The following is a 14,352-nucleotide window of genomic DNA, read 5'->3' as shown; positions in this document are numbered from 1 at the left end:
TTACTGTACTGCCTTTCTCTCCTTGTCTCCCTAACACCGGTGTAACACAAAGTCCTTCCAAAAAAAAAAAAGTTACAAGCCAAAAGGAAACCTCTTTTCCATCTTTCCATCCAATTTTGGAAAAGGGAGATGACACAAGAGGCCACAGAACAATAACAGGAGTATGGTCCCAGCTCTGTCTCTGCTCCAGCCACTGTGCGGCCTCTGTGAGGTTGCTTTCCCTCTCTGGCTTCCATTTCCACCTCGGTACAAGGAGGGCTTGCTTCCAGCTCTGAACCTCTAGCAGAGGGAAGAACAGGGACAGAGGAGGGCAGCACAAGGATCAGCCTGAGTAATTACAAACACACTTGCCTATGAGGTAAGTCAGCTGTTCTCAAATCCAGAGACTGCCCAGTATCAGTCAATGCCAAAAAAATTAGAATTAAATAGAACGTCTACTTTTCCCCTCATTGCACCAGCCATTAACTTCTCCACGGACACATTCCCTCACAGCCCCACAAAGCTTAAAGAGAAGGGGGCTCAGCACACGGGGTGGAGGCCTCAGAGGAGGACCCTCTGAAGCTGACCCCCACCCCTAGTAGGACAAGGGGGCTGAGGGATTCAGTGGACAGGTTCTAACATCATAGACTTTGCTAAAAACCCAAACATGGAACTAGGAAGCCCAGAAATAAATAGTCTTGTCTCTTCTTTTTTTTTTTTTTAAATAGTCTTTTCTTGAGGAAAATTTTGGCCAAAATTCCAAGGACATTTCTCCCTACTTGAGACTGGGGAAGTAATATTTACTGAACACCTACGATGTGTCCAGCGCTGTGATAGCTCCTTTACAGATTCATTTAGTCTTCACAGTATCCTTTCAAGTTTAGCATTATTAGACCTTAAGAAAATAATAGTGAACCTGAGGGCTCAAATGTTTTGATAACTTATTCATGACCATCTACCCATAAAGTAAGAGTACTAAGATTTAACCTTATACATCAGGTTGCAAAACTCGTGTCCAACTATGTTCCTCCTGCCATTCCATACAAACCCCAATTAATACACTCCGTAGGAATCCTGAGAGTTATAGACCCCCCTGCATATAGCTACTCAACTCTGTAACCTCCAATCATGACCTGATTTGCTTCAGATCAAAGCTCAATGCAAACTCAGGTTACTTCTGCCTGAAGTTAAAAAAAAACAAGTCCAATTCAGTCAGCCCCTTTGAAAGTTTTCACTACACAGATCAGCAGACAGACAGGCAAGAGACTCCTGTGAAATACCAAATGGTCAAGCTGAAACAGAACTCGTTTTGTCCCATCAACTGAAGAGTCACGGTCAGCGACCACCTCGCGTAATGGAAACCAATTTAGAGATCTCCTCTTTTTCACAGGGTGTTAACTGGTTCCACTGGAAGGGCCACGAATATTCAATCCAATTTGCTGAAATGAAGGTGAGACCCAGCAACTTCCGAAATCTTGAAGGCAGGCGCAAACGGGCATAAATTCCAGGGACAACTGGGTGACAGAGGAGTAGGGCCCAGAGAAAGAAAATAGTTTTACCAAAGCATCGATGCAACCAGTCCGACCATCAAGCCACACCTGGGCATTTGGCAGGAGTTCAAGGTGACCATGGATCGTCGGGGCCAGTGGCAGCAGCACCGGCCTCACCCACTCTGCGATACTTCCTTCACACCAAAGACCACAGTGTCCAACAGGCTTCTATTCTGATTCAGCAAAAATCTTCCAGTGACAGCATCACAATGACTTTCCTTCTCTTGGGTGGCTCTGGGAATGGGAGCGGGTAGGCTGTACAGTGGTAGTTTGTTTTAGAACCAGCTGTATTGTACACAAAGCTGTATAATTAATTATCATTATTTTTGTTAGCAATGATTCAATGTGCGTCTTGAATCCGTCCCTTTTTTTACATTTCAGAAAGGCAATACTATTTCAATTTTAAGGATATGATTAATATTATTAATATAATAATAATGATGATGTTGTAAACTAAGAATTTTTAAAGAGATCTTCCTTTCCAAAACACATCTGGACAGTACCTGATTTTTTTTTTTTAATAAAAGCACAAGTACTTTTAAATTTGTCTGCTGGTTCTCCTTTAATTGTTGAGCCTAAATTCCATCAAAACCAGTGTATTTGAACAAAGGAAGGAATGTTGGAAGGGAGAGATCGGGGGGATGCTGGTCAAGTGGGAAAAGGGAGACTACAGGCTGGGAGAGGAAAAAACCATCTCTGAACAAAGATGAACAAGTTTGGGGAAAGCTTATAACTTAAGATTCAGCTTTCTGCTCAACATTTCCAGGGCTAACAGTTTATGGTTTAAAAGCTGTTTTTATGCCCACTTCCTAATGCAATCTCCTAAAAATTCTATGATATGGATGAGGTGACAACTGTTATCCAACAAGGGTTAAAACCTCCAGAGGCAGACTGCCTGAGTTCAAATCTTGGCTCCTCCATTCCTTAGCTCCCTGACCTCTCCGTGCCTCTGTTTCCTCATCAGTAAAGTGAAGACACTCACACTTCTTAATTCCCTAGCATTTCTGTGGAAAATAAATGACAGCATCCCCATGAGGCGCCCCCGCATGGTGCCTGGCAGATACTAAGTGCTCGTGAGTTGGCCATCACTACTACCACTTTATAGATAGTGGACTGGGGTTCACAGGAGTGCACTGACTTGCCCGTGGCTACTTACCCAATTAATAACAGAACCAGGGCTCAAACTCAGGCCTTCTGGCCCCAGTGTCCTTGCTCTTCCCCAAGCTCCTGATGAAAATCTCTCCTTCCTTGAGGATACTGTGTCATGGTGACAGAGTACAGATTGCAGAATGAGGGGTGTGGGGAAGTTACCTAGATCTTTCATCAGGCTCTACAATCCTGAAGTCTTGGAATTAAAAAGAATATTAGGAACATCTCCTTCTACTTTACTCGATGCCCCCTGTGTTGCCCACTCAGGCCTGAACACATGTAGTGATGGAGGGAACTCACCACCCAGAAAAGCAGATCTGTTTACACTCAGTGACTGTGAGTCAGAATCACACATTATATATACATTTCTCTTTTAAAACAAGGATGGAGCGGGAGCAATTCTCAGTTCATTCTCTTAGGGATTTTCAACAAATCGACTTATTTAATGAAAATGTCTGGGCTGATCGGCCTCACTCAAATGGAATGTGATGGCTCCGAAGCGAGGATCAGAGGAATCTATGGCTCCAGCCAGATTCTGTGCCGCAGAGTTTATCTTGCTTTAATAAATGCTGTCATGTTATATACACAATTTGCTGTTCCAGATCATAAGACTTGTTGCTTGCAATCCAGCCATAGCAACACTCGCCTTGCTGTGTAAACCCAAACAAACGGGCTCCCTGTAACAACCAAGCCTTACATGGGAGGCTTAACCCTCTCCTGGCTGCTGACTCAGGATTTCCTGAACCCCAACCTACCCCCTCCAGAGGAAGACAGATATAATAAGCTGCTGAGGCATCCCCTGGAAGCCACACAAGAATCAAATTCCCTTGGTGAAGAAACCACATCAAACAAGAATCCTTAAAATCATGGCGTTTGGAAGACTGTAGATGCCTCCACGTGGGGACCTGATAGGCAAAAGGCCCGAGGCCATGGCATTCAAAACCTCCACGGCAGGTTTCCGATTGCCTACACTACCCAAGTTCTGGTCAGAAGTGTGAGTTCAGTATTTCTCACATACACCTTTCAATGGCTGGCTCTGTGGCTTTGTTCAAGCACACTCCTCCATCTTGAAAGGCCTCCCAAAACTCTACGCCACCTCAAAGTCCAAGTCCACTTCCAACCCCATGACACACTCCATAGCTCTCCACTGTAAATTAGTTTCCAGGGTGTCTGGTTTCCCCTTTACCCCTCCCCCGCGGGCTCTCCCCCTTCTCCCCGCTCTGTATCTTTATGGCTACCCTGTGTGAATTCGACCAGTGGGCTCTGATGCCCTCTGGCTTCCAGTTGGTATCTAAATGGGCAGCACGTGGACACTGAATGGAGGAGACGGGTGCAGATGGGGTGGTGGAGTCAGTCAGGGTACTTGTTTCCCAGCTCCATCCCTATAGCACCATGGCAGGCTGGCCATCACGTTGAGTGAGGTTTCCTCATAAGAGTCACAGCGCCTGTCAACTGGCTGTCTCCACACAACTCTCTCCAGGTTCCAGGTAACTGCTCCTCCCACCTGCCCCTCCAGGCCTAGGGGAGGCCTCTGCACATCAGCTGGTACTAGACCTGAGGAACCAAGCTAGCCCTCGTGGTCCTCTTCCGGCCTGCCCGCATCGCTGGAAACAGTCCCTCTACTTAAACTCCCCTCAGAGACCCTAACAGGCACGCCCACTCTGGGGGATACCCGGGCCCTCGGTACCGCTGTTACAGCTGCCTGCCTGCCTTACCCCTACTAGCACCTCTCTCCCCGTGTAGTGGACATTCGTCATTTAATGGCTTCCCAGCATCCAAACTCCTTTCTAGTTTTGGAGACTCTCCCAGTGGGTGAGGACCCTGCCTCCCACCATGAAAGCCACTGGGGAGAACATTCTTTCCTCCTCCCCATGGTGGCCGGAGCACAGGCACATAACTTGAGCTCTGCCCACTGGATACCTGCAGAGAGAGTTTCAACCTTCAGCAAGGGATGCAAACCGAAGAGCCTCTGAGGCCCGCTTCCCCACAACCACCATCACAGTATCTGTCCACACAGCCCCATCCTTTGGGACTACAATCCCTCCCACCTTCTCCTCTTACCGGCTTGCCCCACCCAAGCCATCCTCCTTCCCACCTCACCAACTCCAGGGTATCCAGGGGGCGCTCCTTGTGGGCTGTGCTGACTGGTTCTCTTCTCCCGGGGTTCTCACTTCCCTTTTCACTTATAAATCAGTACTGGGTAAGCCCTATGTGCCCAGCACTGAGTGAACAAAATAACCGTGGGCTCTGCCCTCACGCAGCCTCCATGCCAGGGAGAGGATGCCAATGTGAGTCACACATTCATATCACACAAGCGAATGTATAATTGCAAACTAGGGCATTCTTTGGAAGCAGATACAAGACACTAGGAGAACATCTAACAGGGACCTGACCAGGAAGGCTTCTCTAAGGAAGGGCAGGGGAAACGTGATTTAAACAGTAAGTAGGTGCTAACCAGTGAGGGATGTAGGAGAGGCAGAGAGCAGAGCATTTCTATAAGCCCTGAGCTGCCAGGCTGCTCAGGAAGAAAGCCAGGAGCAACGGAAGCTACAGTGGTAACAGCAACCTGGTTCTGTAGCTTCTTTTGGTCCAGAATAAGGATTTTGATCTTTTTCCTAAACACAGTAGGAAGCTAATAAGGAATTTTAAGCAGAGGAGTATTATAGTCATGTCTGTTTTTTTTAAACCATCTTTCTGTTGCGGTCTGTATTTGAGCCAGAAGATACAGACAGGAGAGAGCTGTAAAGAGGTCCCTGCAGGAGTCTGGGTGAAAGGCGACGGAGCTTGCAGAAGTATGGTCCTGGAGGTAGAGTATATGGCTCTGAGAGATGTTTAGAAGGTAAAACCCACAGGACATGGGGTCCCAGGGAGTTGCTCTATGTCTACACCCCTGTTCCTGAGCTACCCTCAATCCCTACAGGGAATTTTCCCTGTCATTTCAAGTAAGCCAGCCTAACTAGGGATGTGGGGAGCTGGGCTCATGGCCCATTAGCTCCAGGAACTGGGAGGACTGCAGGGTCCTACAGCCATAGGGTGCTGCGCTTCAGAATTTGGGTGGGGTGGGTGAGAGACTCGGGGAGGCTCCCCTGGGGTTACTCTCACTAGAATGAGAACTCTGATGATGTGGGAGAGGTGGGGGGGGGGAGCTGAGGCTGGATGCCAAGGGTGAAGCTGGTGCAGGCCTTGCCTCAAAGGCTTTGTATCCTCTGAGCGCAGCTGAGAGTGCTGAAGGCACTTACGCCAGCAGTGACATAGCCAGCATCGCCCTTGGGGAAGCTCACTTCTGCAGCAGAAAGGCATCTGCCCCTCCACCCCGTCCTCAGCCTCGCCTGGGTGCATCTTGCCAGGATTTGGGCTGGTGTTCGATATGAGTTGCCAGCAGAGGGCTCACTCCCGCATCCTCCTCCATCCCCAGAGAGCCCTGCAAAGGAATTTAGAGCTTGGAAAGGAAGCAGGGAAAAGCTGTCCTCTTGAGAATCACTCCAATCCTATCAAGACTGGAAAATAGATTTCAATGTGTTATGGAAGGAAGACACACACAGTCAAAATAAGTAGCTCCCACATTAAGCCAGTACATTTGCAGTTACAGGTAAAGAAGCTGTGTTTCAGAGCAGTGAGATGATTTCCCCAAGTTCACTAGGCTTGAAGTGTTAGAGTCAGTACTAAAGCCTAGGTTTGCTGACCCCTTGGACGGCAGAGCCTTGAGGAGCACCCACCTGCACTTCTGTTCCTTTATTCATTCCTCCACTCAGCACACACGAACACCTGCCATTTGCCAGTTCCCTCTGAACACTTATAGTCTGCAAAGCCAATGTGATCATAACAACTGCTTTAAAGTAATTGTGTGTGTAGTCAGAGCTGAACTTGAATTCCAAATTTTCCAATTACTAAATGATCTCAGTCTAGTCACTTAATTTTTCTAAGCATCCCTAAAAGTGGGAATGAAGAGGACTGACGCTCATGAAAATTTGGTATGAGTTAAAAGAGAAAACAGGCAGCGCCTGGCCTGGAGAAAATGCCAACACAGGTCTCTCTAACGTTGCAAAGACTTTTGTCCAAAGCGGAGCATGTGGGTGAAATACTGAAGTCAACCAGTAGATGGCAGCCTCCCCCGGCTTTAGGAGAGCACAGTAAGGCTGCGTTGATGCGGTGCTGCCAAGGGCTCCCCGGGCTCACAGACACTTTCAGGAAACAATTTCATGGCACTCAAACCCCTCTTTCCAGGAGTGGCTCACACCTAGCCCGAGACGGCAGGGGGTGGCAGGAGCCTCTTCTGTTTTTGACTTCCCCTTTGCTACACAAAACCTCCCGTCAACAACCACAAACCCTCTTGCTCAGCACCTCTTGTACACTGCGGGGGGGGCTGGGGAGGACAGGCGCGTGGGGACATGTCCAGTCCCCACTCAGATTCTGCAGAGAGCTGGCAAGGACCTCCCCCTTCTCTGGTCTTGTACTGATGTCCCATCACTAATTTTCCTTTGTGTACTAAACCCCTACTGCCACCTGCGAAGGCCGAGTTCACACGTTTCCTACTGCCAGTGCTTGTTCCTTTGGCTTGCCCCTGGCCCCTCAGCGACAAGACTCCTGACCTCCTTCCTCACTGCATCACTCCACTGCAGAGGGAGGTGGGTCCAGAAACGGGGACGCGTTCCCGTTGCCTTTAGTTGCTGCTGTTATACTTTCCCGTAACCTCTAAAGCCTGCTTTAGACGACAGTCCCTCCACATAATCCTGAGGAGTGTGGGTAGCTCTGAAAATGAAGTCAAGGGCCCTCTGTCTGCAGGGCTTGCCTCCCCGAGCCAGTCTATACCCCAAAGAGGTACAGAGTGATCTCCTGAAACACCAAGTCCTGTCATCTCATTCTGCTGCTCAAAGCCCTCCTTCCAAAGCTTGCCTCAGGCTTAGAGCAAAGCCCGATGTGACAGTGGCCTTGGAAGCCCTGATGCTTCCCTTCTTCGACCTCTCTCTCATGATGCTCTAGGCACAGTGGCCTCCCGACTGTTATTCAAGCCCAGCAAGCACCCTCCCACTGCAGACCCTTGGCCTGGAATGCTCTCTCCCCCACTGCTCCCCCTTCCCCACTCCATGCAGGGCTCACTCGCTCACTTCCTGCAGGCGGCCTCTCAATGTCACCTCCTCAAGGAGGCTTTCCCTCACCTACTGCGTAAACACTCACGTGCACAATCACACATGCACACACGGCCCCCCATCCCCAGTACTCTTTACTTTTCTCCATGGACATATTGCCACTGGACACACTACCAGTTTACTTAAGTGTGTCCATGTTTTCGAGAAATCAAGCTTTGTGAGGAGGGGGGCTTTATGTGCGTCTCCCCTCTGCTGCGTCTCCAGCACCTAGAATGGAGCCTGCTCTGTCGTTTTTCAATCACTCCATGTTGACTGAGCATGTGACCAGACCTGGAGGAGAGGTGAACGGTCCCTACTGGCCTCACCTTATTTTCCTAGTCAATTCACTGAATGTTGACTTTGTTCCCAGCTCATTATTTTAAACAGAAGCAAACTCAGAAACAAAGTGATTTTCCCAAAGTGGCCACGTAGTCAGTATGGACTCAGATTCAGTTCCTGTCCAGCCATATCATTATCTTGACCGATCAGAACCTAATGGTAGGATTTAAAGCAACAGGAAAGGTGCTGCTCTATCAAGAGCCCCAGACAACAGCCTCTCCCAGGGAGGAACAAGCTATGGGCTAACACTGTCTCATAGCCAGGGAGGGAGAAATCCAATAGGACATTTAAAGGGGAAAGAAAAAAAAAAAACAACACCATAGATATCAGTCATTTCAAAGACAGAGCATAATATATGCCCAAATAAAATCACTCCTCTGGAGACCTTCCACACACATTGTCTCTTGGAGCGCATCCCCCCAATTCTGGACAGAGGCCCCACCGCCTCGGCACACAGTGGACCATCACTTCTCAAAGATTGATGGGAAGTGGAAAATGCATCTGATCTCTCAAGCCTTTTATTTACAAGCATTAACTTTAAAAGGTTACTAAAATAATAGAAAGAGAAGGGAGACAAATTTCCAGTTATGGCAGAAACATCACTAAACTGGATTTACCTAGTTATGGGTTCAAAAGCTTCTCCAGAACTGCCACTAGTCCAGTGCAAAATGAGGCCTGGAGAGAGAGAGAGAGAGAGAGAGAGAGAGAGAGAGAGAGAGAGAGAGAGAGAGAGAGAGAGAGAGAGAGAGAGAGAGAGTGTGTGTGTGTGTGTGTGTGTTTTCCCCGCAATCAAGGCCTTCTAAGCAATTAGCAGAGGAGAGAGTGGAGCAGACCCCAGGAGTGTGAAAGGAATTTGAGAGAGAGGAGCACAGGAGACCCAGCTCAGTGGAGACAGAAGACCACATTCCACCTGGATACCCTTCAGGCAGCACCAGAGTCAGGTCTGAAAAGGCGTCTATCTCCACCCAAAAGCCCAGTTCAAGGCAGCAAAGAGCTTCCAACTCAGTGCAACACGGGGTTAGCGTCAGAGCAGGCTACAAACTCCACGAGGGCATGGGCTGTTCTGTGTGCCCATTCACAGAGCGTAGCGCGTGAACACAGCAGCTATACAATTAAGATTTCTTTTTTAAGAAATACATTTATAATAGTTGCCTGGAAATTATTGGGAAGGACTGTGAGGTCACACCCAGGCTTATCTGAAAAGAGGGTTGCCCTCAATTAATAGATGCTTCAGTATATCTTATAGATGTTTTAACATATTTGTCATTCTTAGAATGGTACATACTTAGACAATCAAGATAGTGAGACGACTAGAAACCCCACCTCTTTAGAGAGAGGGAAATGGAATAATAAGCAGGGATGTAATCTCTGTCTCAAAATCTCTGAAGGTCTGTCATGGAAAGGAGAGAACAGATTTATCTGTTGGGAGGCAGAGGGAAGAACTAGGGTCCAATGGTGAAGTCTACATGGGGACAACTGGCACTCAAATAAGAAGAGAAATTCTAACGAGCAAAGCCATCCAGAGAATAGGCAGCCACAGAAGCAGTGAGCACCTGATACTGGAGGGATCCTGGGGCTTCGTGGTAGTTCAGACACTAAATAGTGGTGTAGTGTCCCTTCCAGGCCCAAATGGACTTACTCTGCACCTCTGGTTCAGTTACTTGTTTCATCCAAGGTGTCTAAAATGTTTCTACTCCAGATTTCCAGTGTCCAGCCGGAGCCCCAAATACAACAAAAGGAAGGGCTATCATGAAACAGCTGAGACAGCATGAAACACAGATATTACTCTTAAGAAGAAGGTGGCCCTTTACACGAGAGGTAATAAAAAGAGAGTGTTGATTGTCTCTCTGCACAGACAGAACCCCTCCTCCAGGGAACACCCTGAGGAGGACCCATATTTGCAAGATGGCAACATCATGAACCTCCTAAAAAAATCTAGTTTCATTCATTTCTGCGAAGCAAGCTCCTTACAGAAAAAGAAATCTGCAACCCCAACCATGACCTACTGCCAGAGACTCTCACTGCCTCCTGGGCCAGGATATTGGCTACAAGAGATTGCTCAAGGCCAAATTTCACTGTCTAAACTTCTCTTGGGAAGTTACAGGAGGCTTGCTCAAAGTCACAGTCTCCATAAAGAAGATCTTAAGTGTAAAAAAAGAGATCATATTATCATTCAGCTCCCTATCTCAGACACCACTTCATCCTTTCTTCTGCACTCAACCTAAATAACTGAGAGCATTCAAATGGAATTTAAATGGCTTCATGTACAGCATACAATACTAAGGCTTAAGATCGATCATAACAAGACCACTAGGGAAGGAGGTAGAAAACTGCCTCCCCAACCAGAAAGTAGGTGTGGTGGGGACAGGAATCATCTCTTAACAAACTCTGTATCAGCAGCATCTGGTAAGGAAGATAGACATATCCTAAATCAATGAAAGAATCAATTGGTTTCAAGCTCTGGCTCTGCTACAGAATTAGCTGTGTGACCTTCATTAAGTTACACAACTTCTCTGAGCCACAAGTGCTTTCATCTTAAATCAGAAATAATAATAGCTACACCAAATGATTGCAATAAATGCAATAATGTGTATAAAGTGCCCTAGAGAGTGTCCTAGAGACACAGATTTGCGCCCAGTAAATGGTATCATCCTCCTAGTCCCTAGAACCGTATTTCACGTAGTAACATTTGTTCACCCGGTAAACATTTGCCTTGGCTGATCTGTAGGTGGAACTGATATGAATGCTCTAGGTTAATTTAGGAGAAAGCAGACAGGTGAGTTCAGGTGTCTTGGGTTCAGGTAGCTGCTCCACAGAAGAGTTTGGGGCAGAGGGAGGGAAGGCAATCTAAAATTTAAGTGCCTCTCTTCTAACTGTGAGAGGCAGCTAACATTCGTATGTGTCTTCCGTTTACACTCTGATTTCTAACTTGGTATTTCAGCTCCACAAAGCAGAGTCCCCAGGTCTTCCAGGGGATTCACATAAGATTCACACATTTTATGGTTTTTCCATTATTAAAACAGGATATATAAACACAGTAAACTCTACTCAGAGAATCATTTATTCTTAAAGGAACCATATAATAAATTTCTATTGTGTCTGGTCCCCACTCCCTGACCCCAATGAGTTTACTTCTGCAAATGGACCCACATTGGATGCTGTGATCAGGAATGAAACATATGCCACCCCGCATGTTCCCTCACTACCTTAACTGCAAGGAAAGTAAAGACAAATTCACTGCCATCACAGCTCAGGTCTGGGGCATAATCTATTCCTTCCAGATCTTTCCACTGGTCCCTGTTCTCTTTTCCATCCTAATGATTAAATTTTGCTTCTGTTTAATCCATAAACCACTTTAAAAATTTCTGTAGAAAAGTAAGATAGAAGATCATTAAAATATGAAACATACACAGATTCCCAGTGTGGGCCCCCTAGTTTGAAAGCAATACCTGATTTCTTTCCCTCAGATGTAACCATCTTTAAATGAGTGATGATGCTAAAAAATAATAATATCGAACACTTAAAATAGCTCTGGATGGATGCCAAGCACTGTTGTAAGTGCTTCCCATGTAGAAACTCATGTAATCATCACAAAAATCCTGGGAGGTAAGTAATACCGGTATGCCCATTATACAGAGAAGGAAACTGAGGCATAGAAAGGTTAGGTAACTTCAAAATTACACTTCTGAGGAGGTGCTTTATTTAACACAGTTAGGATCAAAATGGAACACTTTAACCTAAAACCTCATCATCTGGGAACCATGAAGATGACTGTGACCCTTGAACAATGCAGAGGTCGGGGCACCAACCTCCCCCCAGTCAAAAATCCAGGTATAACTTTACAGCCAGCCCTCCATGTCTGAGGCTCCACGTCTGCAGATTCAGTCAACCACGGACCCGGCTGTACTAGAGTTCACGTTTGAAAAACTTCTACATATACATAGGCCCGCACAGTTCAAATTCCTGTTGTTCAAGAGTCAACTGTATAATCAATACACTGCAAATGCTGGTGATGGAGCCAGCCCACACGGTTAGGACACTGATTTTAACGATAAGGAGTGTATTTTCCCTCTACCATTCAGGTTTCACTCTCAGGAACTGCAGACCCTGGCTGTAGAAACAATGAAAACCAAGAGACTGTTGTAACTGGGTCAGAAGGGAAAAAGATCCACACGGCGTGAGGGCATGGACCCTGACGTCTTCTCGGCTGACACGGCAGACTTGCCGTTCTGCAGGCTCTCCCCAGTGTGGTGAACTGAGACAGGGATCGTGAGGTCATTGTGAAAAGAACACTTCCAGCCCCAGCTCCTGACCACAGTCTGTGACTCACACCGTGTTCAGGCGAGCTGGTCCTGCTGAGCGGGTCTGTGGAGAAGCAGCTGCTCTCATCTGCGGCTCAGGAATCTAGGGTCAAGGGGAGGCAGTGCCCTGCTGTTCCACATCCCAGAGTCTCCAGAATTCTAGGGACCACTGCAAGCTGCTTCTCCTGTGGACCAAGATTCAAAAAGACACTCTCTACAGGTCTTAGAATCCCTATGTCTTCAGGGTTTTGAGATAATCTACAGGATAGAAATGTAACTTCACTGACATGTGTATACAAGTCGTCACTTTTCCCAACCTTGAATGACATCATCAGTATGGCCACACTGAGGGAAAGAAACTCAAATACAGGAAAGTGCTCTTTAAATGGCAAAGCAGGACCAGGAAGCGCATTTTGTCCATTCCCAAAAGAGCTTCCTGCCGGCCCGACATTGTCTGCAGAAATAACACTGGACCTCTGGTCTCCTCCTGAGCCCCACTTCCTACTGCCTGGTCCTTCCCTTGCCTGCTGTGCCTGACTCTGACATCTTCTACCCAAACCTGATCATCAGCCAAAGCTTTAGCACTCCTTTGACATCCACTCCCTGGACCAGGGACGTTTGACCCCTATTTTTCTATAACGACCCCTACCCAAGCCTGCTGCAAGTCTTATTTGAACTTATCCCGTCACTCAGACACATGAACAAGCTGGTAAATTTTAAGTTACACTGGCCAGGCTGTCAGAGAAGGATCATGGAAAGAAAAATACCATGGGATGGAGCAACCACAGGCAGGCTCCTTCAGTTAGGATGACAGGAAAGCCCCTTTTGAGAAGGTAACATTTAAACCTAGACCCTCAGTGGGACCCAGAGCACAGCCAGTGCGAAAGGGCCCAACTGGGAAGCACCTTGCTGAATGAAATGGCTCTGGCAGACACTTCCTGTATCCAGCATCATCTCTGCCATCAGTGCAGCTGCAGCAGACAAGCGGTCCTTCAAGCACATGCCTCTAAGCCTCTCCACCTCTCTGCCTCAGGGCTTTCTTCAGAGCCTGGAAAGCCCACTCAGATCTAACCCAGGAACATTTTCAAAGTGGGAGGTGGGACCTCCCTGGGACCCCTCAACCAGTGAGGGACAGGAGCCCTGGATGAATGTTCAGGCTCCTCTCCTGCAACAGGACAATTCCGAGGCTCGTTTACCATGCCTTCTCACAGGAGCCCCTGAGGGATGGAGCGGAGCCACAGCCACCCACAGCAAGAACTGAATACCAGAGCACATATGGTCCTTCCCTTCTCCCGGTCTCACCGTGCCCACACCCTCACTCCTGCACCCTGGGATCATCTGCAAGCTCTTGCCTCAGGCTCTGCTTTCGGCCTGATGAGCTGAGGTGGAAGCTCATAACGGTTACAGTGAAAATCAGGAGGGCTATATGAGATCAGGTCCTTGAGGTCAATATGAGCCAGACCATGAACGGGCCACAGAAAAGCTTTAGGTTTTAGACTGCACTGCCTGGGGGTCAAGATGGTGGAGCCCAGCCTGGGAATCCAGCCAACAGGCCCTCAGGTGGCTGGAGGTCCGGCCTGACTGGATCCTCTGCTAAGCCCTCTAAGATTCGGGGAAGGAATTGGGACAGGCAGGGAGGGGACACTGAGGCAAAAGTCTGCTTATCGAAATGGGGCCATCAGGGAAGCCACAAGGTAAAGTTCTGACTCAACTCATATACTAGTGCCCAGAACTCGTATCTCTAGCACGTTGGACATGGCACAAAGACAACCGCAGCTTTCCTGACTGCTGCCTATGCTCAGTCTGCTCAGCAGTTTTCATAATGAGCTCACTTAGCTCTCAGAACAGCCGTGTGAGGCATTCTCCCCACTGAACAGACGAGGAAAGGGAGCCCACTCAGCACTAGAA

At 47.7% G+C, this 14,352-nt stretch overlaps 1 protein-coding gene and 1 long non-coding RNA gene across 13 annotated transcripts in view; one reads left to right on the top strand and one right to left on the bottom strand.

The window, feature by feature from the left end:
• The window catches only part of TNC (tenascin C), a 91,053-nt gene extending 88,977 nt beyond the window's left edge, over positions 1-2,076 (top strand). For all 12 annotated transcript variants that reach the window (XM_074362088.1, XM_074362091.1, XM_074362089.1 and 9 more), the window contains one exon: positions 1,370-2,076. In XM_074362088.1, the coding sequence (XP_074218189.1) occupies positions 1,370-1,480 (111 nt within the window). In that variant the 3' untranslated portion in view covers positions 1,481-2,076. The remainder of the gene's footprint in view (positions 1-1,369) is intronic.
• LOC123617448 (uncharacterized) overlaps positions 1-14,352 on the bottom strand; it is an 88,324-nt gene that overhangs the window by 49,317 nt on the left and 24,655 nt on the right. The gene's annotated exons all lie outside the window — the stretch shown is intronic.

The sequence above is a fragment of the Camelus bactrianus genome, chromosome 4, assembly GCF_048773025.1.
Source record: "Camelus bactrianus isolate YW-2024 breed Bactrian camel chromosome 4, ASM4877302v1, whole genome shotgun sequence".
Classification (NCBI taxonomy): domain Eukaryota; kingdom Metazoa; phylum Chordata; class Mammalia; order Artiodactyla; family Camelidae; genus Camelus; species Camelus bactrianus.
The sequence above is the reverse complement of the archived record's forward strand: the minus strand, read 5'-3'. Positions and strand labels throughout refer to the sequence as shown.